Raw genomic sequence first — 27,468 nt, forward strand, 5'->3', positions numbered from 1 at the left:
CAAAATCAGGATGGAAATTTAAATCAACTCCTTACTTGACGTGGCTCAATGAGCAGTATGGGAATTTGCGCTTAAGAGGGGAGTCATACGGATGGATTGCTTGATGTAACCGAGCTTGTGCAAAAGAACATGGTCCCCAGATCGTGGCTGAATTTCTACCACCACGCTCCAGTGAATTGTCTGGCCATGGCTTTAGACGGCTACGAGGTGGCACTTAATTTAGTTCCTTTTTCTAAAGGTACTGGCGATTCAAATGAATGCCTATGGGGATTGAGTTTTAGGATAAAGGACTGAGATTCTTGATCCCAAGCAGAAAGCTGCATGCCAAAAGCTTTGTAATGATTGCATACGCTCTCACGTGATGGGCACGTCTTACTGTACTCAAGAGTTTTAGTGCATAGAAGTTTGAACAAGTACAGGCAAATTCACCCACCCTCACCTCCCCTGTTTGCCCTCCCCCCACCCCCCAAACAAAAACCCAACCCCCCAAAAAACAAAAGACAACCCCCAAACCCAGCTGATTCCTTCTAATTCCTTATGTACTAGGCACACACACAAAGTGTGCCCCTCTCTATTTTCTTTCCTGGGCGACTATGACTTTAAACATGAATTGTAATAGGGGAGGAGAGGCAGTCAGATTCTCAGCTGCCTGACAGCAGAGGCCTGGAAGTGTGCAGCTTAGCTCCTCTGAAGTCTGTGCTGGGGCTGGAACCTTGGGGCTATGTGAATGAGCAGCAAGGGAGGGAAAAAAAAAAGAAAAAAAAAGTTCTGCATTGACACTGCATTCTGTTAGTGATGGATTTAATTATCAAAATGACTAATTATTCCATTAAGGTAAGTGCTCTGCTAGGTGAGACTTGCAAAATTAGAAATATAATAACTTACATGCACTACATTGCCAAGAAATTAAGACATTTATCAAGTTTACTGGGAGGATTAATGTGGCATTTTAGCTGCTGTTAGATTAGCACAAGAGACAAATTCAATTAAGGGGAGAGTGAGAGGACGTCAACCGTCAACCCGTACAAAGGTCCCAGCTGGGGAAGGGAAGGGAGCGGGAAGAAGTGAGGAAGAGGAGGAATTGGTACTCACCATGGCACCAACGCCGTAGGTGGGGGCTGGAGCAAGTGTGTGGTGGTAGGGGTCGGCAGCATAAACTCGTCCGTAACTGAAAGGGAAATAGAGGTGAAGATTAATCCATAATATGCAGTTATAAAGTAATAATAGCAACCATAAAATGCAAAATACCAAGACAGTGTGGAGGGGCCCTATTCATCTTCATACCTAAGAAACATATTCCTATCTGCCACATAACATTTAAAAAGTCCATCTGTGCATAGCACATTCTTTTGTCCATTTAACATGGCTGGTCTCTCAAAGGACCATTTCTAACTGCTCATGCGGCTACCCTGGAGACAGAGGTAGGCAAACAAACAAACAACACAAAACAATGTGAAAGAATGGTTTTAAGAAGCCCAGTACACCCAGGACCCCCAGAGGACATGTTAATACTCAAGAGAGATGGTCCTTTTCTCCTAATTTAGCTGTCACCAATCAAAGGAGAAAGGGTGAATCAAAATGGGCAAAGTGACCCAGTCTTTGCAGTTAGGGTCCAACATCTTTGTTAAGAACAAAGACACTCAAATAGAAGCATCCTTGAAGGGTTTCTGGGACGCCACCCCACCCCACTCAAGAGTTATAGCTGATTTGATTTCAATCCTATCACTCCAGAACCTCTAACTCATCAATCAATGGCCAGGTTCTGGGGAGGGACACATTTCAAACAGTATTTCTTGATGACAGTTCCTTATCTTCGAGTTTTTCTGTCTCTCTTTCCCATCCTCCTCCCTCCTCTGCCATGACTTCCAGCACAGGCCTCAGAATAAAAAATGAAGAAGGGAAGGAAGCCTGATGCATTCAGTGTGTATTAAGTGTCCGGGACTGAATGATGCCACAGATCAGACATTAGGGTTCAGAGAGGTGAAGTCACTTGCTCAAGATCACAGAGCTAGACAGTCAGAGCTGACCTTTACATTTCTCAGAGCCACTGGAAGGATCTTTCCATGGTGGCATGTACCCTTGCTTAAATGGCCTGCCGGATATCTCCTTGCAGGTAGTTTGAACATTGCTCCTTCAGTAATGATCAAAGCTGAGATGCAATCTTAAGTTAGGTTCCCCAGAAGAGCCTGAAATAGAGAGTCTTGTGCATGTAAAGAAGAAGGAGAGAGAGAGGCAGGCAGTTCAATAGCAAGGGAAAGAGGAGAAATGGCCTAAGCGAGAGACTAACTTTGACCTGACCCTGTGAGTTGTGCCCCAGAATGAATCCCAGCTGGAGGCAAAGGGGTTGGTTTTTCGAACACTCATGTAAGTTAAGCATTAGCTGCAGGTTTCCCTGAGGGGTGGAGAAGAACTGAGTTGAAGTGACTTTCGTGGGCAGAAGGTAATTCTCTGAAGAAAGGAGCACCTGAGCACTGTTAGCAGCTGGGGAACGGGGATACCAGTCACTAAATGGGATATATGTGGATTACCCACAGCTTTTGGCTCTTGGACTTTTCTTTAAAGAATGAAGAAACAAGGCTGGAAGAAATGGTTTGTCTGTTCTATCAACTACTGTCAAACTTAAGCCACCTCCCATCTCTTGGAGTCTAATTTCCACATGCTTTACTCTTCTCCTTCCCTATCTTTTCACCATTTTGCTTCCAATCTTCTTGCTCATAGTTGGTGAATAAGAATGTACTGGATGGGCCTGGCTAGCGTGGCTCAGCGGTTGAGTGTCGACCTATGAACCAGGAGCTCATGGTTCAATTCCCAGTCAGGGCACATGCCCCAGTTGCTGGCTCAATCCCCACGAGGGGGGCGTGCAGGAGGCAGCCAATCAATGATTCTCTCTCCTCATTGATATCTCTGTCTCTCCCCCTCCCTTCCTCTCTGACATGAATATATTAAAAAAAAATCTACTAGATGGAGCATATAAGCCAGTCAGAGAAAGGCAAATATCACATGATCTCACTCATACGTGGAATCTAATGAACAAAATAAACTGATGAACAAAATAGATCCAGAGACATAGAAGCAAGGAACAGACTGTGGAATCTCAGAGGGAAGGTGGGGGACGTGGGTGGGTGGGAAGAGATTAACCAAAGAACCTGAATGCATATATGCATAATCCATGGACACAGATAATAGGGTGGAGGCCTGGGATGGGGGGAGGGGCAGGGGCGCGCTGGCTAGAAGGGGTCAATGGCAGGGGGGAGGGGACATATGTAATCCTTTCAACAATAAAGATTAAGAAAAATAAAAAAGAATGTACTGGATGGGCCTGGCATGATTGCTTACACCATGGAACCCTGAAAGTTCGGAAGAAGTTGGGTGAAGATCCTTCTAACTCATGGGCTCTAGTTTAGACTCCGGGTGGGAAAAATGATTTGACCAGTTCACATTGGATGTGTCTTCTTCCCGAGCCCTCCTTGCCTGTTCAAGGGGTACCAAGTGCCAACAATCCAGATGAGGCTTTCTGCTTCAACACACTGTGTTCTCCCGATCCTCACAAGCGGTATGAGAATGGATTTTCTCAGTGAAACAGACAGTCCACCCTCCCCCGTGCACTTCATTCCCTGAGACACCTGCCAGCCCCCTGGCTCATCACAAAAGGCCTTCCAAGACCCCCATCTCTCTGGGAGGAAAAACAGATGGGAGTCCAAGACAGAGGGCATGGTAAAACAAGAGGAATGATGACATTTTTTAAGAAGTCACTCATTCAGGGAGGTCACTCATGAAAGCTGGGCCTCGACCCATGCAATTAGAAGTAAATATTCATAGGTGTAAAAGAACATGAGATACAACTTTGTCATTCATTTTTATTTCATGAGAAAGTAAAGTTGTCATTAGTCCAGAGGGTTAAAAAAAGTGATCATAGAATTATTTTTAATGCACTTTCACTCTGCAAAGCTGGTGGTATGAACAGGACATATACGACAAAAGAGAACTGAAAACCCTTGGAAATGGACTATGTAATGCCACAGCATGATGTCCCTTCAAAACGTGTATGAAGATGTAAATTCAGAGGAATTATTGTTTTTTCTTTTAATTTGGGGAATGATTTCACTGTGGCAAAGATGTCCTCTTTTTGGTAGACGACATGTTGATGGCCTGAATGCATTGCATGAAAACGTAGCTCCCACCCTTTTCTCCCACGTACTTTAATTGTACATTCTTATTTGTTTATAACACTGGGCAGAGCCTCAGTGGAAAGCCCAAGGTAACAATTTGGCAATGTTCTCTGCCTGGGCAGAAGAAAAATACAGCAGCGCTGAACTATTCCTGGTAAATGAGCAGGCGCCTTTTCTCCTCAGGGTGACCTCTACCTTCAGATTCTGATGGTTTTATTATGATTAATAAATTTCATTTCCACAGAGGAAAAGGGACCATGTCAGCTCAAACTGAAAGCAAGGAGGCTTCTTTTCAAATGCTAATTTCTGAACACGCCCTTGTGTGACACTACAATTTAGACACAAGGTTATTAGGGAAGATGTGGACTCCAGCTCTACTCTCACAACAGCTATGCCAGGCACGTCAGCAACCCTGCGCCCTCAGAGCTGGCTAAGCACAGCCTGAAGGAAGAATGGCAAGTCCCAGGGACCCCAATGGAGTGATGGGAAAATGTGTCTGGACTGCCGTGTTATGAGTGATCTCCGCACATGGTCACCTCCGCCCCACCTGGCCTTGGCCAAGGTGGACCACAGTGCATCAGGTCATGATGCTCTGTTTCCCTGCAGCCCAGCCCTCAGAAATTACAGATGAAATCTTAAATGTATCCACGTCATTCCATTCACACTGTCACCATCCTAACATCACGTATTTCACCAGAACCAAATCAACAGTAGCCTTAAATCTTGTCTCTTTGGCTCCACTTCTGCTTCTCCAAACCACCAGCCATTTACTATTATATCTGTATCTATCTATCTATCTATCTATCTATCTATCTATCTATCAACCATATATCTATCTGTTCATCTATCTATCCACTTATCTAATTGAGATAAATCTACTTATATCACTTCTTTGCTTAAAACCCTCCCCTGATTCTAGAATACAATCCAAACTTTCCTGACTCGTCCCTGTCCCTCTCTCAATCCTCTCATGCACCCCTCTAGCCCTTGTTTACTGTGTTCCAGGCACACTGGCCTCTTCAATACTCCTTGGACACATGCAAATTCATTCTTTCCTTAGGGCTTGGGCACTCACTCATTCTCCACCCGAATTGCTGCCTTTTCTTCTTTATGTTTCAGGTCAAATGTTACTTCCCTAGAGAGATGCTCCCTTTCCTGACCCCTCTTTCTGAATCACACTTTCCCATCCTCTCCTCACCCCCTCATGCCAAGTAGCAAATCGCTAGTAATTTTGTTTACTTACTTCTCTCCCTGGCTATTCACCTGTCCCCCCTCCTGCACTGTCAGCCCCATGGAGTCTGGGGCAGAGTCTAGCACAGCACTGGCCACAGTGCAGAGGAACCAGAGCCACGCCACTGCCGCCAAGTGAGTGGAGGCAGCAAGAGGGAGGAGTGGAGAGGAGGGAAGTGTACCCATCATTATGATTCTGTTAGTGGCAAAGCTTTCCGAAGTCTTTAGGTCAGCTGCTCTCAGAAACATTCAAACCCCTTAAGGACACCCATAAGAAAACTTTCTGGGGACTTTGGAAATACAGTGTGTAATTTCCCATCACCCCCAAGAATTTATAAATCACTGCCCAAGTTGTCATAAGGCTCACCAAAACCCTTTAGGGAAAAACCAAATAAACAAAGGAATGAAAGGTAACAGCTTGCTGCCATCATGAGCCCTTGTCTAATTTTGACTTTAGCAACAACTTAAAAGGAGGAGGCCCACACCGGGCCCTGGGAAGGGCAGAGGCCTTGGGGCAAGAAGATCCAGGTTCAAGTTCTGCCTTTGCAGTGTCCTTGCTCAATGACTTGGGCACCGATACCAAGGATACCAATAAAATGGTATCGTTTTATCTGAGCCCTGCCTAATTCACAGATAAAGTGCATGGGAAGAAACCAGACACGTTTTAAAGCAGTCTGCAGATTATGATACAAGGGCTTTTATATAGGTTTTCACAAGCCAATCTCTGTAGAAGGAACTGAAGGATCCTCTTCTAATATGATCATGTGTAGCTCTAGCAGTCAACGTACAGATGCTTTTGGAGTTGAGATCTAGCTAATTTGTGAGTTGCAGATGTAGTTTAAATTGCTGTATTCGAACTTCAGGTTCAATAAAGAAGCATGCCACCTGTTGAATGGGAAATATGAACCCATGTTTGTAAAGTACTTGGTGAGCTCTGCTGAGTCATACATATATTACTTGTTAACAACATCTTCTAAATCTAGTTGAAACAAGCTGGATGCTCATAAAACACAATAGGGTCATGTAGGTACACCACACCAGGGTTTTAACAGTCAGGTGATTTTCTTATAGGGAGATATAGTAAGAACACTTTAATTAACTTCACTCCATATATTTCAATTAAGAGTCTTTATGCTCCTGGGACTAGTTATTCTTACTTCAGCATCATCCCCCCCTGCCTCCTGTCCCAGAGATAGTGGGGAGAATCCCGGTGGAGCAGAAAGATGAATCAAATATCTTCTCCCCCTGTGATCTATGTCACCATGTGGCACAGATCTCCTAGACAGTCCGTCTAAGCAGGAAGGCACGGAGACTATGCTGTGTCCTCACTACACAGACAGGCACTGCAGAGTAGGCATTCAAAATAGGTAACCTCCCTAGGAGGAGCCTGCATGGCAATGCCATTAGGGCTATATTGCCCTCCTAATTGTATCTAAGATATAGCCCATAAGGAACTGGGGAAAATTAATCCATGCAAGGCACATACTAGCCACACAGTACAAATGGGGTATTTACTACACCATAGCCCCGTGGTTCTGACAGCCTGCTACTTGAAGAGTGATGGTTTAGCTAGGGCATGTTCCCACTGGTTTGCACATGTCTCAGACCTCAGTTGGCCACTATGCCATAGTGAATCTATTCAACTAAGAAAATATTTCTCTGTGATTGCTGTGGCCTTCTCCTAGGCACTGACTTAGACGAGATACACAAGATAGAGGAAGTGGACCAGCCCCATATCTCAAAACCAAGAAAACAGCTCCACATGCAGCTAAACCTCCAAGAAAGATGCCAGTAGAAACGGGAGAAATTCTCTGAGATGAATAACATGGAGTTACCTCAACATGACTGATATTTCTGAATTTTATCTCTGGTCACTTCCTTAGCTTGGATTTGCAACAATCATCTGCACAGGTCACTCAGGACAGTGTTCAGCCTCCTGATTTTTGTCCTCAGAAGAAGGAAGGAAAACATCTTCTGGGTTCTTTAGCTCCCCAAAGGGAAGCCATGGGCTCTGTTGTTGCACATAGATGCTGGTCACACATGTGAACTGTGCACGTAGCATCTATGAGAACCAGATCCTACCACCTTTGGGAAGTCAGATGGCATCATCCTTTCTATGTCCTCTAGTGCAATTCAAAAGCTCTTCCTATTTGGAATCCCAACAAAGCAGGCTTGAGGTAGGAACCTCGGTTCTGGACTCAGCACAGCACAGCAGCAACCACTGTCCAGGAGTCAAGAAGACACAATAAGCCCAGCCGGCATGGCTCAGTGGTCAAACATTGACTTATGAACCAGGAGGTCATGGTTCCATTCCCAGTCAGGGCACATGCCCAGGTTGCAGGCTTGATCCCCAGTGTGGGGCGTGCAGGAGGCAGCCGATCAATGATTCTCTCTCATCATTGATGTCTCTATCTCTCACTCTCCCTTCCTCTCTGAAATCAATAAAAACATATTAGTGAAAAGAAGACACAGTCAGTCCTGCTTTTGGTTCCACAGTTCCTCCACTACAATACAAGACACAGAGCCACACTCTCTCTAATGTCAAGGCCAAGGCACCCTCCTTTTGTGTCCTGACTACGGCTCTACCAAAATCATGAAGAATTTCCCATCATGCTTTGAAATCAGCATGGCACCCCAACTATGGTTTAATTCACAGGGGGAACCTCAAAGGCAGTTCTGTGTTTGTATTCTTCATGGGGTTGCCAATAGCTCTGCAGAGAAGCCAAGCTGAAGCTAAGAATTACACAAGGTCAGAATTTTTAGAATCAAATCCTGCTTCTGCTATGTGTCTGCTGAGTCATCTCAGAAAGTTTATCTCCTCTCTGAGCCAGCTTCTCCATCCATGAATAGAGACAGTAATAGTGCATACTGACTGTAAATTGCTGAGTGAAGCTGAGATAGGGTTAGTCAGAACCAAACAATTGTCAGTTATCGATGCTATTAAGACTGGGAAGATTGCAACCCTTGTCTGCTCTCTATTCTGTGTGGGGTCCCTGTAGCAGAGCTCATGGGGCACAGGAGTCAGAACTACCCCTGAATTGAGTTGTCCATCTGAAGCCCTGAGTAATGGCATCCTCCGGCCCCTTGTAAGTGGATCAAAGATTCTGAGAGGTTAAAAAGAGGTTAAGGAGGCAGGTTACTTGGAGGCAAAATTAAAATGTAAAGTCAAGAAACACTAACAATGTCCAGATTATCTGTCAAAACATTTTAATTCTGAGTGAGTATCCTTCACCGCTAAGAGACCAGTTCTTGAGGCATGCCAACACTTTCGATACTCATTTGAACAAAATGAATGAAAATGTGGCTCTAGAATGGTACTGTTTAATAAAAATATAAAGAGAAACACAAGTGCAAGCCACGTATGACATTTTAAGTTTTATAGTAGCTGCATTAAAAAAGTAAAACCAGGTGAAGTTCATGTGCATAATTCTATTTAACCTGCTATATTAAAGATATTATCATTTCAATCTGTAATTGACAAAAAAATTATAATTAAAATATTATACATATTTTTTTGTAGTAAGGTTTGGAAATCTAGTATGTATTTTACATTTATAGCTCATCTTAATTTGGACCAGCCACATGTTAAGGGTTCAATAGCCACAGGTGGAGATTGGCCGCTATATTGCCAAGCATGGCTCTAGATCAGCCGTGCGCAAACTACGGCCCACTGGCAGGATCCGGCTCGTTTGAAATGAATAAAACTAAAAAAAAAAAAGACCGTACCCTTTTATGTAATGATGTTTACTTTGAATTTATATTAGTTCACACAAACACTCCATCCATGCTTTTGTTCCAGCCCTTCGGTCCAGTTTAAGAACCCATTGTGGCCCTCGAGTCAAAAAGTTTGCCCACCCCTGCTCTAGATAAACCTGTTGGGTGTTCTCCTTGCCATTGAAATAGAAGGATTCCTGAGTGATCCACTCAGTGTTTCCTAAGGTGTGATCTGAGGCTGCCTCTATGGAATTGCCTAGAGGAACTTGTAAGAATGTAGATTTCCAGGCTCCCTCTCCAGGTCTGTGAATCAGAATCTCTGAGGCAGGGAGGGGAGGACATAGACTCTGTATTGGTAACAAGCTCTTCAGGGGATATTCATGGCTCTAACATTGATACCAACTTCTCTCTCTTTTTTTAAATCTGTACTGATATAGAGATCCCATACTCAGCCTAATTCAGAGCTATCTAGATATCTTTAATTCTCATAGAGACATTTTATTTGTAGGATATTGTTATTGCATGTATTGGACATGCCTGGTATATAGAAAGCTTTCAATAAATGCTGATTATGTGTACTTCGTCCCTTTGATATATGCCCCCTGAGCACTCTGTGCTTCACCTATAATAATACACATCACATCTTATTGGAAACAGGCCAATTAATTCCAAATCAATTCACGGCATGACGACCTCGCTGAATAATCAAATCACCAAAATGAAGGGAAGATAATGAGGTAGAATTTGCTGAAGGGTCACAATTAGAGGAATGACCAATTTGGACATTTCTTCTAGATATTATCTGAAGTCTTAGTGCAGCTGCTTGGATGCATGTGCTATGTGCATGCACGTGTGTGTGTGTGTCTGTGTGTGCACATGGGTACAGGTCGGGGGAGATAGAAGAATGGACAGGGTTGACAACACCCCCCTTGTGCCTATAAACTTGCCAAACATTGCTTCTAATAGTTACTTAATGGAGTGTATATCAACCTGTCCCACAGGGGAGGGTTTCAGAAGCTTTCACAGACGTGACCAGTACTCAAGGGCTGGGAGTGTGTCCCCAAACTGGCTTCACATGCCACTAAGATGGTACCTGGTGTGGTGGAGAGGGTAAGACTTGCTGATGGACCAAGACCTGGCCTCCAACTGCACCCCAAAGACACACCAGCGCACACACACTCCCTCAGGAGGGGGCAGCTGGGAGCCTGGACTCTTCAGGCAAAACAACTAGCTTCAAGTGTCCAGTAGTTTTCAGGGAATGACTTATCCTGTTAGGTGATTTTTAGCCACTGCTTTTCAGCACAAGAAAGACTTTTGGAGAACTGACCTGGACCACACTTTGCTTGTTTAACCCTCTGTCTTCCTGATACATACAGTGACCCCAGACAAGAGAGTTGCTCCCTTTCTCACCTTATCCCCGTACCTAGATCGGTGCCCCGCACGTCTGAGAGACTCGATATATACCTGCTACCTGAAGGGGATGGATCATGTCAAAGAAACACCCAGGGAGACAATTGTTTAGAGAACCTTTCGGTTCCCTTGGGTAGTCTCCAAATTCCCACAACTATGCCCTTGAACTCACAAATGCGAGTTTTCTAGGAGCAAGATAGCACAGCTGAAGAAAGCAAGAGCATTCCACCTGGAGGCAAAGGTCCATGTTCCAAAGTCAAGATAAAAGGCACATGTGGGGGCAGCGTGGTCCGGTGGAAAGAGACCTTTGGTATTAATAGACTCCAGTGTGATTATGGGCAAGTTACCAAACCTTTCTGGGCCTGAGCACTTTTATTTCTTTTTTAACCTGCAAAACAGGATGATAGTAACATCTCCCTCACTGAGCTGTTGTAATAAATTATATATGCATGCCTGTACACACACACAGTGTATATAGATGATTGATCATACTTGCTAGCACCCAAAATTGGCTCAATAAGTGATGGCAAGTTACGACTATCCCCTGGAGAATTCAGCAAAGCCCATGTGAGGGACAGTTACTGCTGAGATGAAGGGCTTGATTTCCATGGTGACAAAAGCCTTAGCCCTCGATGGGAATGATGGATACACCCTTTGAGTCGAAAGGAGGACATGGCATTTAACACAAAGTGGGCCTGGTAAGTTTCTAATTTGCCAGTATATCCTGTTTGTTCACCTGTCAAAATACAGCCCAGAGACCACCATTTCTCAGCTCCTCCACAGACATCATCCTAACACAGGCCACTGTCACCCCTCCCTGGGGTGCTGCAAGAGACTCACAACTGGGGTCCTTTCCTCTGCTCTTGCCATATTGCAATCCATTCTTCACAAAGCAGTCTAACACATCATTAAAAAGATAAGTCAGGCTGCAGCTGGCCCTCCAGTGCCTTCCCGGCACACTGAAAACAAAATCTCAAATGGTTTCTGCAGCCTCCAAGTCCTAATGTGTCTTAATCCCTGGATACCTTCATGATATTATCTCTAAAAATCTCCCCTGGACACACTGGATAGCCCACTGTTCTTGGCCACCTCAAGGAGCCTCAACCCCAGGGCATTTGCACTTGCCACTATTCAGCCTGAGGTGCTTTCACAATTACTTACCTGGTTCACACCTTCACTCAATTTAGCCCCTGCTCACATGCTCTCGGAGAGCTCTATTCTGATCTGTGAGTGTACAGTTGCATCACATGGGACTTTCCATCCTCTCTCGTGCTTTTAAAAAATTTTATTTATTGATTGATTTTTGAGAGAGAGAGACAGACAGAGAGATGGGTTTGTTATTCCCCTTACTTATTTATTCGTTGGTTGATTCTTCTCTGTGCCCTGAAAAGGGATCAAACCCGCAACCTTGGCATATCAGGACAATGTTCTAACAACCCACTGAGCTACCCGGCCAGGGCCCCATCTCCTGCTTTTTGATTCATTATAGCTATTCTATAACTTTACATGCAAGTACATTATAGGCTTATTCATCTACATGATTGGGGTCTGGTCTGCACTAGAATGGAGGCTCTCTGGAGGAAGGGCTTCTCCTAACTTATTTAATGACATGTATGTCCTGAGGGCTGAGAACAGTTGGTGATGGAGCGATGACTCCATACACACTAACTCATTGACCTGATTGTCAGTTGCTCTGTCAAAATAAGTAACTTGCTTCTCAACCTCCATTCAGGTACAAGACCTATATCTACTACAATACAATCACTAGCCAGTCACGGAAAAGCTCCAAAGAATCACAGTGGTAGGGAGACCCTGGCTGTAAGGAGAAGGGAGATCCATCTTTCCCCTTTGACCATCACTTGCAGAATCCAACTCATCAAATGATATTTTAAAAAATGTTTTTATTGATTTTTAGAGAGAGAGAAAAGGATAGAGAGAAAAAAACATTGATGAGAGAGATACATGGATCAGCCTCTGGCACACCCCCTACTATGGATGGAGCCTGCAATCCAGGTATATGCCCTGACGGGGAATTGAACCAGTGACCTTGGGATGCATGAGGCAATGTTCAACCAACCAAGCCACACTGGCCAGGGCTCATCAAAGGATCTTGATGTCACAGTTCAAGAAGCTTCTGGGGTGTTCAAGGTGGAGGTACTAGATGGGACACCCACACATGTCTTTCAGGAACAACCAAACCAAAACCAAAACAAAACATCGAATAAGACACTTGAAGCCACTGAGTCAAAAAAAATCAATTTCCTTGCCAATACAATCTCATAAACCACAAATGCTAATAATAAATGTTTCTTCTATGTGGCTAGAAAAGCAGACTTGACATTTCGGTGTCCTCTCTAGGTGACCCACATAAAAATTGTCACTTTTCCTTTGGGAATTGAAAGAAAAATCCTTCAGTCTCACTGTGGCTGCTGTTTGATGATTTTCACCATCTCTACCCAGACTCCCACACAACACTGCTTGGCCAGCTCTGTCCTCCTAGGTGGCTATGTAAGAATAACGCGTCTTCATAAAGATTTCAATTATAATGTTCATCAAGCCCTCAAAACTGAGATGTTAGGCCTCTTGTTAATATCTTTCTTCATTTAAAAAGATGGAAGTTACCATTTGTCAAACACTAAAATCCAGGGGATACCAGGATTCAACAGACCCGTCCTGAGAAGTGTTGTTGGTTACATGGAGGTGAGAGCTCCTGACAGGTGTGATGTTTAGAATGTGGGTGTCCTGTTTTTTTTTCCAGGATCTGGGAGATAGGTCCCGGGGAGACCTCATTGAAACCATGAGTTACAACCTTCATTGACTGAGCAGTTCTTTCTCTATGAGGAGGGTGGACTGGTTGGGAGATCCTTTGACTTTTGATTGATATGGGTGTCTTTTTTTCATGCTTGATTCAGAATTCAGAGCTCAAATTGAACCTTATGAAGCAGCATAGAACATATTATTAATATGGCCATCAAAGCAACAGGGATAGCTCTCTCAATTTGAAATTTGATCAATAGCAATTCATTAAGAATTTATTGAGCAGCCATCCTAAATTAGATAAGGTAGGTGAAAACACTGGCTCCATTCAGGCAAACTTTCATCATCTGCAGCCTCTTTTAGGGATATTATGTGTGAGCCATTTGCTTGCAAAGCAGGGTTTGTTAAGTCACGAGACAACAATTCACATCTACCTCTTACGTTTGATCGATGATGTCAGAATATACCCTAAGACCCACTGGGGTGCGTGTACAGTTTATCAGGGAAGACAGAATCTGGAAGACCAGCGTATCCACACAAGATGTCCATTAACATTTTAAACCAGCATTCCTCCCCATCCCAAGCAGTTTCCCCTTTGGTTGCATGCTTCATCCTCAAGGTTTGGAAAATGTTAAATGACTCTTGTATCCCAGGCTCATTCCCTTGCCTCCCCCAGCAATGCAACGATCAATCTTCTGCTATTAGGCATTAGTGAAGGGTTATGGTTGTCACCACCTCTCCCAGGGCGAAACAGAGACATTTGAGGCTAAGGGTTGAGGAGGACCATTATCCAAGGGGCTTTATAGAAATGGAGCAAGCTGTCGCTTTAAAATATGAGCATGCATACCCCATTCAGCTTCCCGGGTGAGACTCTAATCCACTAAAAACATGGAGACCAACCACATCAGTGAAACCGATGAAGAGTTTTCTGAGGCCCTTGCTTTTTAGAGCAGAGAGGGCCAGGGACATGTTCCTAGTTCTCTCTCTTCCTTTAGCTCCTTCTCTCCAAAGATTGCGAGCAGGGAGTGAAACAAATACGCCTCTGTGTATGGCTCCAGTGATCAAATGTGATGGGTAGCTGATGAATGCCTATTTGGGAGACTCAGTTTAATGTATGCTTTTGAAGGTCATGGTATAGTTAACTATACATGGATGAGTTCTACCATGCACTCTTTTGCTAAAAGCACAATTCCTAGCAATCATGGCAGTCATAGTTTAGGCTTAAAAACAAGAAATAATAAATAAATAAAGAGTTAAACAATTAAAAAAAAAGATCTCTTGTTAGTTAAGGCAATCACCTCTCTGAACATTTAATCAAGTAATTCCATGCTAATGAAAGTTCAAATTTAACGGTTGTGACCACATCAAAGCAAAAGACAGGCGTTGTTGTGATGGACACATCATGCAAGTGCGATTTCCATCTGCCAGTGCCCTGATCTCAAAAATCAGAAGGCTTCGTCTGAGTCCTGTTACTTGTAATAGGTTTAAAAGAAAGGCACTAGAGGATCTTTAACTAATGGAATGGAGATCCCCTTCTTATAAGACAGAGGTAATTATATTTCCTAATGCCAGTAGCTTTATAGATTCAGTCTTTGGGGGGCCTATAATCTATACCAGTCATTCCATAAAGATCTCAAATAATTCACATATACATCTGTGTGAACCCAGACATCATAAGTCAAAAAATACAGAAGTCACACGTCTGCGTCCCTCATCTCCCCTGTCCAGGATCTTAACATAAGAACACTGATTATACCATAAGGTCTTATTGGGGCTTCATTCAACATAGTTTTACTTTTTTTTGGATCTCATATTATTAAAACTGAAAACAAAATATTCAAGTTAGCAAAATGTCTAACGTCTCTTTAGGCAGTAGAGAATAAAGGCTCCTGCTATACTCCGAAGATACACGGACTTTGTTTTTTTAACTAAACTTTCTAGAGTGACCAACTGCAGCATGTGAAGGGAAAGGAAAAAAAAAGGATACTGAGACGTGGATGGATGCATCAAGAAGTAGCAATGTTTGTTACCTGCAGAGGTGTTACAAGAAATTTCATCTGCTGCAACGAAGACGAACTGATTTCTGGAAGAGAAGATAAAATTCACAATACTGCTCGCTCAGGGGGACATGTGCTGTCTGCCCATTGGTTCGATGTATTCAGATGAGGGGAGGGGAGGGTGTGCATTTGGATGGATGTTGCAAGGAATGTGTGGCTAAATCTCGGACTCAGAGAATTTAGAAAGATCATGAAATAGGCATGCGGGGACCTCGTCATGGTGATGTCAGAATATGGACCATGTACAAGCTGTGGCACCGGAATATTAATGCTACGTGTTACCAAAATGTCATGCCAGGAGACGTTCCCAAGGCCAGGGCATTCAAACGGAGGTTATACAGACTTCTATGCTGAGCAGAGTTTACATTTAAAAAATATAGACAATTAGAAAAAAAAAGGAGTATATTGCAATGAGCTAGGGAAATCATAAAATTCCAGACTTTATTATTATGAATATAATATCCAAAAACTATTTTAGAAAAAGGCAAGAGAAAGAAATGCCGTCATTTCAGAAGAGAATGTTATAGGGTGTCATGTAATGGATAATCATTTCCTCACCAAACTAGGCTTGCTACGTGAAGAAGGGAAGAGAGCTCATCAGTTCAAATAAGCCCTGTCTTGCCAAATTATTTTTAATGGTGCACTAAAAGAAAATAAAAATGGAAAATGCCATTTTACTTTGATTTAGTAAATCTAGAAAGCTGGTAAAACTCTCTTAAGATGTTTTCAACGGTGGCGTTTCCACAGTGTAATGCATTCTAATTCAGACGTGCTGTTTATTTCTCCAGAAATAAGAACATCTGTGTCAGGCAGATTATACAAATGCCCCGATGAGATTGGCTAGGCTCTTAAACGCCTCAGCGGCAGCAGTATAGAGCCTTCTAGTTCTCATTTGTGGGATTTTACTGTGCATACGGATCATCAAGAACCAAGATAAATCCGTTTTGGTGGCGTCTTAGTTTGATTGGTCTTGTTCAAATGTTTCAATGCTTCAAAAAGTATCTCGTGCTTGAGCATTTCTTAAAACATCTTAAGAAAGTTTTACTGTTGGAAGAGGTACTCCCCCGGGATAAAAATAGAGCTACCGTATTGAAATTCACTAGAAGTTAACATTCAGTTGACAATTCTAATCATTTCTGCACCAACAACATCTAGACAAAAGGATACATGCTCTGAGAACAGTATTTGATGTTTCTCTTTCCCATAACAAAGGTCACAGCTACGTTCATTTATCACCTCTCTTTAAAAAATTAAAGTTAACGTGGTTGGAGTTTCGCTATCTTTTTTGCTTCGACACTAACTTTTCGAGCCCCATCAATATCTGCCATCAACATTCCAAAGTTTGATGTCCCTGCAAATGAAGATGTTTGGAGTGAATATCGGTTTTGACTTGCTCACATGGGACTTACTCACAGGGCAGAAGGACATGGGTGTCTCAAAGGACAGGTGTGATATTGGTGGGTGGAATAAGCCCTGGGAAGGACCTCTGTTTATAGCAGGCTCCCAAAAAAACACTATAACAAAAAAATGGTCCACCCCCAGGGCAAGCTCTTGGGAACAGCCATTCATTGACCTATGAGGGGGCCCATTGCTAGGTGGTTCTATATAGTTCATACTCCCCAACCCTCAAAGACACTGCCCTCTTGCATCCCATCTCTGCATTTTCTCTAAGGAACTGTCCAGGCTGCTAGACATGAGAAAAGCCAGGGGAGGCAACCAATACAAATACATGCAAAATGGTGACTGAATGAATAGGGGAAACTTCTAAAATGCAACTTAAAAGTATGCCTGTCAATTGTTCCAGAATTTTAGAAAATATGATGGTTGTCCCCAACACTCTTCTTTCTAATACTTAAAAACAAAAAAAAAAAAAAACAAAAAACATGCCACCATTTCTCTATTTCCTTCTTTCCTTTCTTCCTTTTTTTCTTTTTAGATAACTAATGTTTTTAAAATCTTTTTCACTGTCTCTATGATTCATGAGCAAATTTCTGAACAAAGGATAATGAGTACCCCCTTTGATAACTCACTGTCTTCTAAACAGTGGCCTCAGATGGCTCCTTTCAAAGCAAATCTACATGGAACAGAGAGTTAGCACCAATCGTGATCTTTTAAAGAATCCCTGATGAACTCTGAAGCAATGCCAAAAACTTACAAAAATATTTGTAATAAATGGTAGCCATATTTTTTGAGCCACACAATCCCACATTACATCCCAGGTTACTCTAACAAAGGTGAAGGTACACTTGTCTGAGATGGAGGTTACCCTAACATCTCAGAAAAGTGCCTTTCTACAGTACTCATTAATTCCATGGAGTAAACCACCCCTCCCTCTAAAGTACCTTTCCATCAGGTGATCATAAGTACAATAAATAGGAAATCCCTGCTGAATCATAGCCTGGTGAGGGGCAGTGCACACAAAGGAATTCAGGTAGAATTAGAAGGGGAGGTACCTGTGTCCACCATTTTATGTTATGTTTATCTGTGGCTGTTGCTCTCCACTTGAACTTTAAGACAAATGATCTACCTTAGCCATAAAGGGATCATCTAGGACGCTCTCTGTGAAATCATTTATCCCAAATGACCAGAGGGATGTGACTGATAACTTCATGATGGTAGCTGAGAAGTGGTTATCCTCAAAGATGTGCAGCAACCTTAGGTGACCAGAGCAATGTACTCGAGCTCTAGACAGTGGGGTCATCTCTCACCTTCAGCCTTAGGAAGCAGGCTGGCCCCAGGGACTGTCCCCTTATGCTAATCCTAGCCTGCTCTTCACTCTCACCACCGACCTATGGATTTAAGCTTCAAAAGCAGTTGCACCGGATTTTCAGCCATTTGGTTTGTTCAGTGGTTGTAGGTGGTCAAGTCTGGCCCAGTAGTTCAACCTGGGCCACTCATGGTAAACAACTGGTGTCCTTTTAAAATTTCTAGTGACAAGGTTACATCCAGGACCAACTAAATGGGGATCTCAGTGAATGGGTCTCAGGGCATCAGTAGTTTCTAAAGATCTCCAGGTGATTCTAGCATGCAATTCAGAATGAGAACCACTTGTCTGGTTGAATGGTTCTCACCTTGGCTACCCCTTAGATTCATAGGGAGAGGTGAAAAGTGCTCATGTTGGGGCCCTGCTGCTGGGGGTCCTGGCTTCATTAGTCTGGGTTAGGGTCTGAAAAGAAGTAGGAAAATGCTTGGCAGGTGATTCTAACACCAGCCACAGCTACAATGCACTGGGTATGGGACAAATGCATAGTAGAAAAGCAGTTGAATCACTCAATCTCTTGTAGTTTTTGTTTCTTTTTGCAACTTCACCACTATGCTATCTATCCTCTAGGCCAGTGGTCGGCAAACTGCAGCTTGCAAGCCACATGCGGCTCTTTGGCCCCTTGAGTGTAGCTCTTCCACAAAATACCGACTTCTGCGCATGGGCCACAAAGTTTCAATCGCACTGTACGTGCGCGCCCACACGTGATATTTTGTGGAAGAGCCACACTCAAGGGGCCAAAGGGCCGCATGTGGCTCGCGAGCCGGTTTGCTGACCACTGCTCTAGGCAAGCATGTCAAACTCACGGCTGGCGGGCTGCATGTTTGACATGCTTGTTAGGGCCACCTAGCTATGTGGCTGCCAACAATGCAACTACAGAAATAGTATCCATTGCCCAGGAATGCTTACTTCTAGTTTCTGGAGGTCTTCTAACAGAATGGACATCAACCCTCATTTCTGAAAGAGAAGCTGGTCTATAGTGGCCATAATGTCATGCTTACTCCCTGTTCCACATATCCCACCATCTCCCATAGATTTACTCAAAATCATCTTTGCTGGGCCTTCCCATTTTTCTTCTGAGTCTGCATCTAATTCTCGACCCATTTCTTTCAACTTTCTATTTTCAACCCCTTCCTCTACTTCATCATTTCTCAACCTTCCCTGAAGTAAAATATGAGCTAGAATCTTTGTTAAATCCTTGGTTTTGACTCTGACCACCTGAACCAGAATTCCCAAGAGAGAAGTGTGATTATCAGTGCATTTAACAAGAACCCAGGCCTGGCTATCGGCCAGCTTCTGGGGACACCACTCACACTCTCCTAAGTGATGGGGGATCCTGGGAGGGAATCAGGGTTCCGGGTCATTCTGACCACGGGGAAATTCAGGAAAGCTTGCTGAGAAATCTGCTGCAAGTTCATTCTCACTTTCATTTCAAAGCCCATTTTTTTCCAGGAAGACTCCTTGACATGGTGAGGCTTTGTGGAAGAAGGGAGGATTACTAATTAAAAAAATAAAATGGTAAATTACTGGGCACAAGGGAGAAGGCTACAGCTGTCTCAGGTCTCTGAAATGTCAAAACCAAAGAGCCACTAATGTCAATGGTGCACTTATCCCTGACAGGCCATTGCCAAGTGCTGTACCTATGCATGAATTCCTTTACTAGTAGTTTTTCTTACAACTCCTTTTACTATCCCCATCTCTATAGATGAGGAAATGGAAGCATAGAAGGGTTATACAGCATGAGCAGGCTGTTAAGTGGTGCTGATGAAATCTGAACATAGATGGGTTGGATCCAGACCCTGCCTCTTCTTCACTCTAAGACTCTGCTTAGAGGCACGTATATAGGGGTATGGAGTCAACAATGGGATGTGTCATCTCTGTGGAGTAACTTCCTAATATAGTTCAGAATCTTCAGTTCTTCTGAGACCAAATAATAGGATATTTGGATTTCCCTTTGAGGGTGATATAGAATAATTACATTCTGCTTTAGCAACAACTTGAGATGGTAGAATGCTATGGGACATGGTCTTTCTCTCCCTTTATTCTATTATCAGACTTCATTATGTTTTCTGATGGTTCTCATAGACCAACCACCTCAAGTCTGGATCTGACTCAACTGATGGTACCTTTAACCTAGTCCTGTGACCTGCCATATCATCCTATGTCCCTCTTTTCTTCTTTAGTTAAATCTCATATGCTTCAGATTGCCTTTCTCCAAAAAAATCACCCATGGGTGAATTCTAAGCATCAAAATAGTAGCCAGCCAGTATTATTGGAGGGGATGTAAGAAGCCAGATATCAAGACACAGAGTAGTCTTCTACAAAGGCAGAGGTGGGGGAGAGGCCGGACCAGAAATTTCTCCCATCAAATAACACTGGCTTTAAGTTTCCATGCTAAAGATTCTGGCAATTTCTCCTTCTTTGGCCTCTTAGTTTTGTTATGTCACAATTGGTATACAAAAGTTGGCATTGATATCATTCTTAGCAAGTTTCTTCTTGTATCCAAAGCTATGTATATTGATTTAACACACACACACACACACACACACACACACACACACACAGCCCTCCAAGGCTATCTACTGGACAATCCCACAGCCTGAGAAGCTGGTCTTCTGGCCTGGCAGATAGCAGCCAAGATGTCCCAAGATGGCACTGGGACAGAGTCAAATTCATTCCATTTGTAGGTCCAGGGGCATCTACTGGTTATAAGACAGAGGTTTTCACCCAGGCTGCTCATCACAATCAGCTAAATTTAAAAAATAAAATAATCAGGACCAGGCCCATTTCCCAATTGCTTAAGTCAGAATCTTTCAGAGTGGTTCCAGCACAGGTATTCTCGAAAAGCCACTCACGTGATGCCAGTGTGTCGGCCAGCACTGAGAGCACACCTCTCACTGTATGAATATGTCTTTGAATATATGTGCCCTGTTTCTGCAGAAAACATAGTTGTATCTTCTTTTTTTCCTAATTAAATTGCACTAGTGTTGATTTCCACAGTTTATAATTATTAATATTTTATGACTGATAATTATATTATAATCATTATATATAGTTTAATATATCACTTATAATTACTAATTTTTATAACTATGCTTCCCTTCAGACACCTAAAGTTAAGATGAAAATGCACAATAACCATGTATTCTTGTTGCTCATCTTAAACAGTTGCTGGAAGGGTCCTATGGGATCCAGCCATGAGTGTTTTTAGAATAATTAAATATAATGCAGAAAGCAGGTGCTCCTATTAAAATTCCTATTGCTGACTCTACTAAATAGTTTACTCAACTCATTCCTCAGCTGGTTACTGAGGGCCTGCTGCATGCCAGGCACCCAGAACTCTAAGGGTTCTTGTGAGCACAGACTCACAGCCTGTAAATCACTATGGAATATCTATGTTGGGCTTGGCTGTCCAGAAGCTCATAATCTAATTCATATGTCAGTTTTACCACCTAGAAAAGGGTGCTTATTTGCTTGTGATCAGTATTTTAACTCCCTTCTCCCTATTCAATTCTAAAACTCTAGAATTGTTCAAATCCCATTCAGATTCATATTTTCCCCTGTCCCATTGTGTTTCTTTAATAAATATATTTTTATTGATTTCAGAGAGGAAGGGTGGGGGGAGAGAGAGAGAGAGAGAGAGAGAGAGAGAGAGAGAGAGAGAGATCAGTGATGAGAGAAAATCATTGATTGGCTGCCTCTTGCACGCCCCACAGTGGGGATCGAGCCCATAACCCCAGGCATGTGCCCTGACCAGGAATCGATCCTTGACCTTGTGGTTCATAGGTCGATGCTCAACTACTGAGCCATGCCGGCTGGGCTCCCCATTGTTACTTTTATTGATCTTTTAGTATTGTATCATGTATACTTCAAGAGGTTGTGGAAAATCACAGGATGAGATGGGGTGTAAACAAACAAAGAAACTACAAAGAAACAGATTATAGAATCCTCTGTAGGGGTCTATCCTGATCTAGCCTGATCCTTTGCATTTTAAATGTATTAACAGACATTTGAAAACATTTCTCTTAGCCAGAGTTCCCCTTGTTAATACTGCAAACAACGTTTAAATGGAAAAGGAGGTAAGTGCTGCGAATCTATCCCCAACTTGAATATTCCACTAAAAACCTCTGGGTTTTGGAAATTGAAGTCCAAGCGCATCTGGATTACCTGGAGGCTTGAGCACAGTCCACTTTTGTAATTATAGTTTCTCCAACATTTAACAATTCATCCAGTTCCCACTATACGTTTTTCTCAGCAAGAGTGAAAGGGAACTAGCAGTGAACCTGGAAGCCTGGCCTGTCACATGCAAGCTGTGTTCCCCTAGACACTCATTTCACCTTCCTGAGTCTCAGTTTCCTCATCTGGAAAGTGGGAAGAAAACGACCACATGCAGCTGTTAGATTTTTCCCCCTAAATCAATGGGGACATAGATGTGAGAGCACATTATTTGGGGAAAATATTGCCATTTATAATTTTGACCGCATGGACTCACAAAGGATGCAAACAGTCTCCTCTCCTTCTTCACAAGAGGCCAGGCCTTTGTGTTTTTCAGTCCACAGTTTCGAGGTGAGAGGGGGATAGTAAAGATCCTTGTTGTGTTGGTTTCATAGGATTTCAAATCCACTTGTTTGTGACAAAAATGACGTTATTTTTAAGAGTAAAGTTGTTTTGATCTGAGTGAAGTAAGCTGTGTCAGAATGTCATCGTCTCATCTGTCATCTCTGAGAAGCACTCAGTCGCTCAGCTGCTGAGGAGCATCGCTGGGGGCTGAGCAAATGAAACACCTGGAGAAGCAACTATGGCAAGAGGACATTTAGACCCTAAATGCTGTGCTTTGTGAGCGCTGTCCAGGAGCCTTAGGTCTGGGCGAGGCTACACTCTGCTGATGCAAATAGCTCTCCAGAGACCTTTGGTGGTCGCCACGGAAGGCAACCGACTCTTTCATGGGCAATAGTGAAAATCACGGAGAGGGCCCTCAAAAGAGATCAGCTTGCCAGTCAAGACTGGTGCCCTGTTCCCTAGCAACATGCTCTACCAACAGGGGACTTTTACATTTGCTCTGGCACGTGGACATTGGCTTTCCTTTGGCCACGCCATCTCTCCCAGATACCAACTCATATAATGATACATCTCAACTGAATCTGGACTTCATTCCTTCCATCTCCTCCTGCTCAGAACAAAGTGTGATGAATCTATCATTGGTTTGGAGTATGTTATTTCTTTATTAGCTTGTTAAGAGACATTATCCTGTATGCTCCAGGCTCGTGAAATTATTATAATTCTCACAGTGAACCTGCATTAAATAAACCATTGGCCAAGGTGATTTCAGCCTCTGAGCATAATTTGGCACAAAATAAAACAAGCCTTTTGAGGTTACAGTGCACTTTAAAAGTGGGCTGAGGCCTCCAGGAAGACGGAATCCCACTTCTGTTTTGGGTGGACAGAGCAAAAGAGAGCACAGAACGCGCTCCCTATGAAAATGAACATCTTCCAGGGGCTGGGTGTGGGTCGGGCAGGTTCCCTGAACAGGCTGTGTGCTTCTCCGGGGAAGCAGCCCTCACTGGGAGCCAAGAGTCCCTTTCTTATGGAAGCTGGGGAGGAGCACAGGGTGTCCAGGCTGAGACTCTGGAGGGTGGACAGGCCACAGTGAAAAGGTCTGGTCCCACCTAAAAGTTATGTGTAAATGAAGTGAGCATGATGATGGAAAGTTCTAGAACATGAGGGGATTCTGACAGCCTATGACCATGACAGGCGTTGGACTTCTCACCAATCGCAATGGGAAAAGGGCAACATGGGCAGATTTCAAACTATTGACTTGTTGAAAAGTAACTATTTGTGGGGCTGATTTTACAGAAATCTAAACCTGTGACGGTTTCAGGCTGGGTTTACTGGTTTACACTGGGAGGGCTGGCTGATTCTCCTGTGAAGCTGATGGTCCTTGGTTGCCTGAGTTCCTCCATGGACCAAAAAGGTGATTAAAAATCAGGAGAAGGATGAGCAACACAGACTGTTTGACCTCATGCTTCCTAGTTGCTTCTTCCTTCAGAACTTTTTTCCCCAACCTATTTCTTGCCCCCACCAAGTTTTATTGAGCTGTGACTGACAAATAAAAATTGCATATAATTAGATATTACAATGTGCTTTTTAAAAGGTGTATAGGGTGATGATATAATATATGTATACACTATAAAATGGTTAGCACAAATCAACACATGCATGGCCTCACATAATTATCTGTGTATGTGTGTGTGCCTGTGTGTGTGTGTGTGTGTGTGTGAGAGAGAGAGAGAGAGAGAGAGAAAGAGAGAGAGAATACTTAAGTTCCACTCTCTTAGCAACTTTCAAGTATAGCTATTTTTATATTTCTAAGGTGGAAATCACAATCTGGAAAAAATACTTCTATAGTCAAAACCTTATTCTAATTCAGAAGTCTGCTTCTATAGGAAATTACCCATATTTTGACTCAAGACTAAACAATGCCCTCATAGTTTACTGGTAATAATAATAATACCAATAACAATATCCTGAGTGCCACTTAGTGTCAGGTACTATTAAAGGAGCTTTTTGCTCATGACAACAATTCATGCTCCTAGCAACCCAATGAGGCAGATATCACTCATTAGCCTCATTAAAGGTGAGGAAGTGGACGATCAAATAGGCCAATTAGCTTGCCTGTATCTCACATAGTAAGTAACTATGCTAAGTTAAGAACCTGGTCCAAATCTAAATCTCTGATCATATTCGGTAGGTGAATAGCGAAGATTTGCTACTGCACACAGCAATCAAAGAGGAGGTACAATGAGTATAATTGTTATATTATTGTAAACCTGCTTCAAATCCTGATCGGGCCAATTATAAGTTGCAGTCTGTTGAGGGTTCCCAGAATGTTAGTGTTAGGGTTGGTCCTAGAGATTGTCCAGTTTAAAAAATGACTTGTATTTTTAAATTAATTTAATTCTCTTGCTCTCCCCTGTATATATTCAATGCTTTCAAACAATAATATACACTCTAGGATATCAGTCAATTTTCGCTTGTTATTGATAGTCCCATGCATTTTTCACCACATCTCTCCGATTATAAAGTAATGCTCATTTTCATCTCTTTGTGGTTCTAGATGGTATTGTGCTCCCCACTTAGCAGATGAGAAAACTGAGGCTCAAAATAAGAAGAGAAACCAGAGAGGACTTTCTCAGGATACAGTTTACATTAGTGTGGGTCTATTAATTCATGAGACAACATGACCACAAAGTCACATTCATTACCCCTGGGTCTTTGAGGTAAAGAAAATGATGAATAGTGGCCCTAGGGTACTTGAGGAAAGAAATCACAACACAATGGATTGCAAGGGAAACCCAACCATTGATAATTCTTATTTTCTCACTGAAGAAGGGAGAGTACAGAGGAGATGGTTACAAACGAACCATTTACAAAGACAGATTCTCTTACATCTTGCATGTTTGTGGAGGGGGACCCCAGGGTCGACATTATTTACTGCATATTGAGGTAGAATTGAAGCTCTCCCTCCAGGGTGCTCCTTCTCACACTTCATACAAATCACCCTGGGATCTGGAAAGTTCATATTTTGATGCTATGGGGCGTGGGTGGGACTTGAGAACCTGCATGTCTCACAAATTCCTGGTGAGGCCAATGCCACCCGTCTGGGAACCACACATTGCAGAGCTAGGCTCTCAGGACTCTCAACATGGACCACTCCCATGTTGACATTTCAGAACAGAGTGAGGTAACCAGTTCTTTCCACGTCTGTTTTTGTTTTAAGTTTGAGACAGAGAAATTGAAGACAACAAGTAAAATAATAACAGAGAAGCTATTATTCTGAGAAAGCTGTGAGGCTCACGTATATGTCCAGGACACCTTTTCAAAGTGCCCCCACCCAACCACCTGTGCTCATCTTCAATTTAATGGAATTAGTTCACAAACCTCTCATGATCTAGAAATGATGAAGAAAGCAAGTCCCTCGCCTTGTAATGCAATTTGAAATTTCAAGTGACAACATTGGACCATGAAAGGAGACAGAGATTCAGAGGATGCTAGAAACATCCCACAATCTTTGTTTTCTTTTAAAATGAATTTCAGGGTTACTGAAGCAATGGGGAACCACTGATGCTAGTTATCAGATATGTGCTCTTTTTATATAATCTCAGGCAAAAATATTTCCATCTAAATGATTAAGATAATTAAGGGAAAGGGTGTTTGGCTTTGATTATGTCTCATCACCCCACAACCTAGTGAGCTATTAAAACATTCACACATCACAATGCAGCAAGAATGAGTCAGGAAACAATTATAAAAATTGATGAGCTAGTTACTCCTTACAGAGATTTCCTCAAACCTTCACCTTCCAAACTACCACCCCACTAAATCCTGATAGTGATCCTTACTCTAAATGTTTTGTATATTAATTAAATAAATAAATTATTATGTTTTTTGTTTTATGTGTGTGTGTTTTTTTTGAGGAGAATCTAATTCCAGAGGAACCAATCACTGTGATCCACGCCAGGAGAAAAAGCTTGAGAAGTCATTTATTTCTGTCCAGTGACTGTACACGTACAGGCATTACACGCAAACGTGGAAATAACATAGAGGCCACATGTAAACAGAAATTGGTCCTTCTGGAAAAGAATTAAAAGTTGTCTTTGTAGGTACAAAGTCAGAACTTGCTTTGGTAACTTTCAAAGCAATACTAGACATTTTTAATGAAAAATTCCCTCTTACCCCCAAACATGGAGTCTACAGTACATCGTCTAGTGCCCTCTTCCCCCCCGCCCCCCCAAAAAAGCAAAGAAATGGAGTGGTTTTCATTTTTGTCAACTTCATGGATGCTTCATGAGCTAAGTAAGATTCTATCATGTGTGTATTCCCTTCTATTTGACTGGAATATTGTCTTCTATGAGAAAAAAATTATTTATTTGCAATGGAAATGGCTCATCCAGAGACCCACGGGCTTATATTATCACAGGTTGTTCACCTGCCTCTAAAACCTTCATAGCTGAAGGGCCCTGATGCCTTTCCTTAAAAGATAGTTTTTATTTGCTTTTTTTGTGGCCTATCAAGTCAATGATCTGCAACCTGAGAAGTGTTTAATTAGGCCATGACATGACCAAAGGAGTTGTTACATCTTGTCCCGTCACTGGAAAAGTGTCTGCCCACATGGCTGTGACAGCTATGGGCTATTGCGTTTGGAATTTTCTTTAATATCTCCCCAACTCCTTGTTGGTCCAGTCTGTTGACTGTTATAGGCCTGGTTCCTTTTTTTAACTGCCTCAATTACATATTCATCCAATAGTGCATAACAGTTGCTCAGAAGCCATTATAGATGGTGGACCAAAGGCAATTAGTTCTTGAAATAAAA

General features: G+C 42.7%; 1 protein-coding gene across 1 annotated transcript in view; it reads right to left on the bottom strand.

Annotated features, from left to right (window-relative positions):
- Positions 1-641: 641 nt before the first annotated feature.
- RBFOX1 (RNA binding fox-1 homolog 1) overlaps positions 642-27,468 on the bottom strand; it is a 188,616-nt gene continuing 161,789 nt past the window's right edge. The window contains exons 12-13 of the mRNA XM_023755309.1: positions 1,093-1,168; positions 642-719 (exon numbers count right to left, since the gene is read on the bottom strand). Coding sequence (XP_023611077.1) covers positions 642-719; positions 1,093-1,168 — 154 coding nt within the window. The remainder of the gene's footprint in view (positions 720-1,092; positions 1,169-27,468) is intronic.

Source organism: Myotis lucifugus, unplaced genomic scaffold (assembly GCF_000147115.1).
Source record: "Myotis lucifugus unplaced genomic scaffold, Myoluc2.0 scaffold_72, whole genome shotgun sequence".
NCBI lineage: Eukaryota > Metazoa > Chordata > Mammalia > Chiroptera > Vespertilionidae > Myotis > Myotis lucifugus.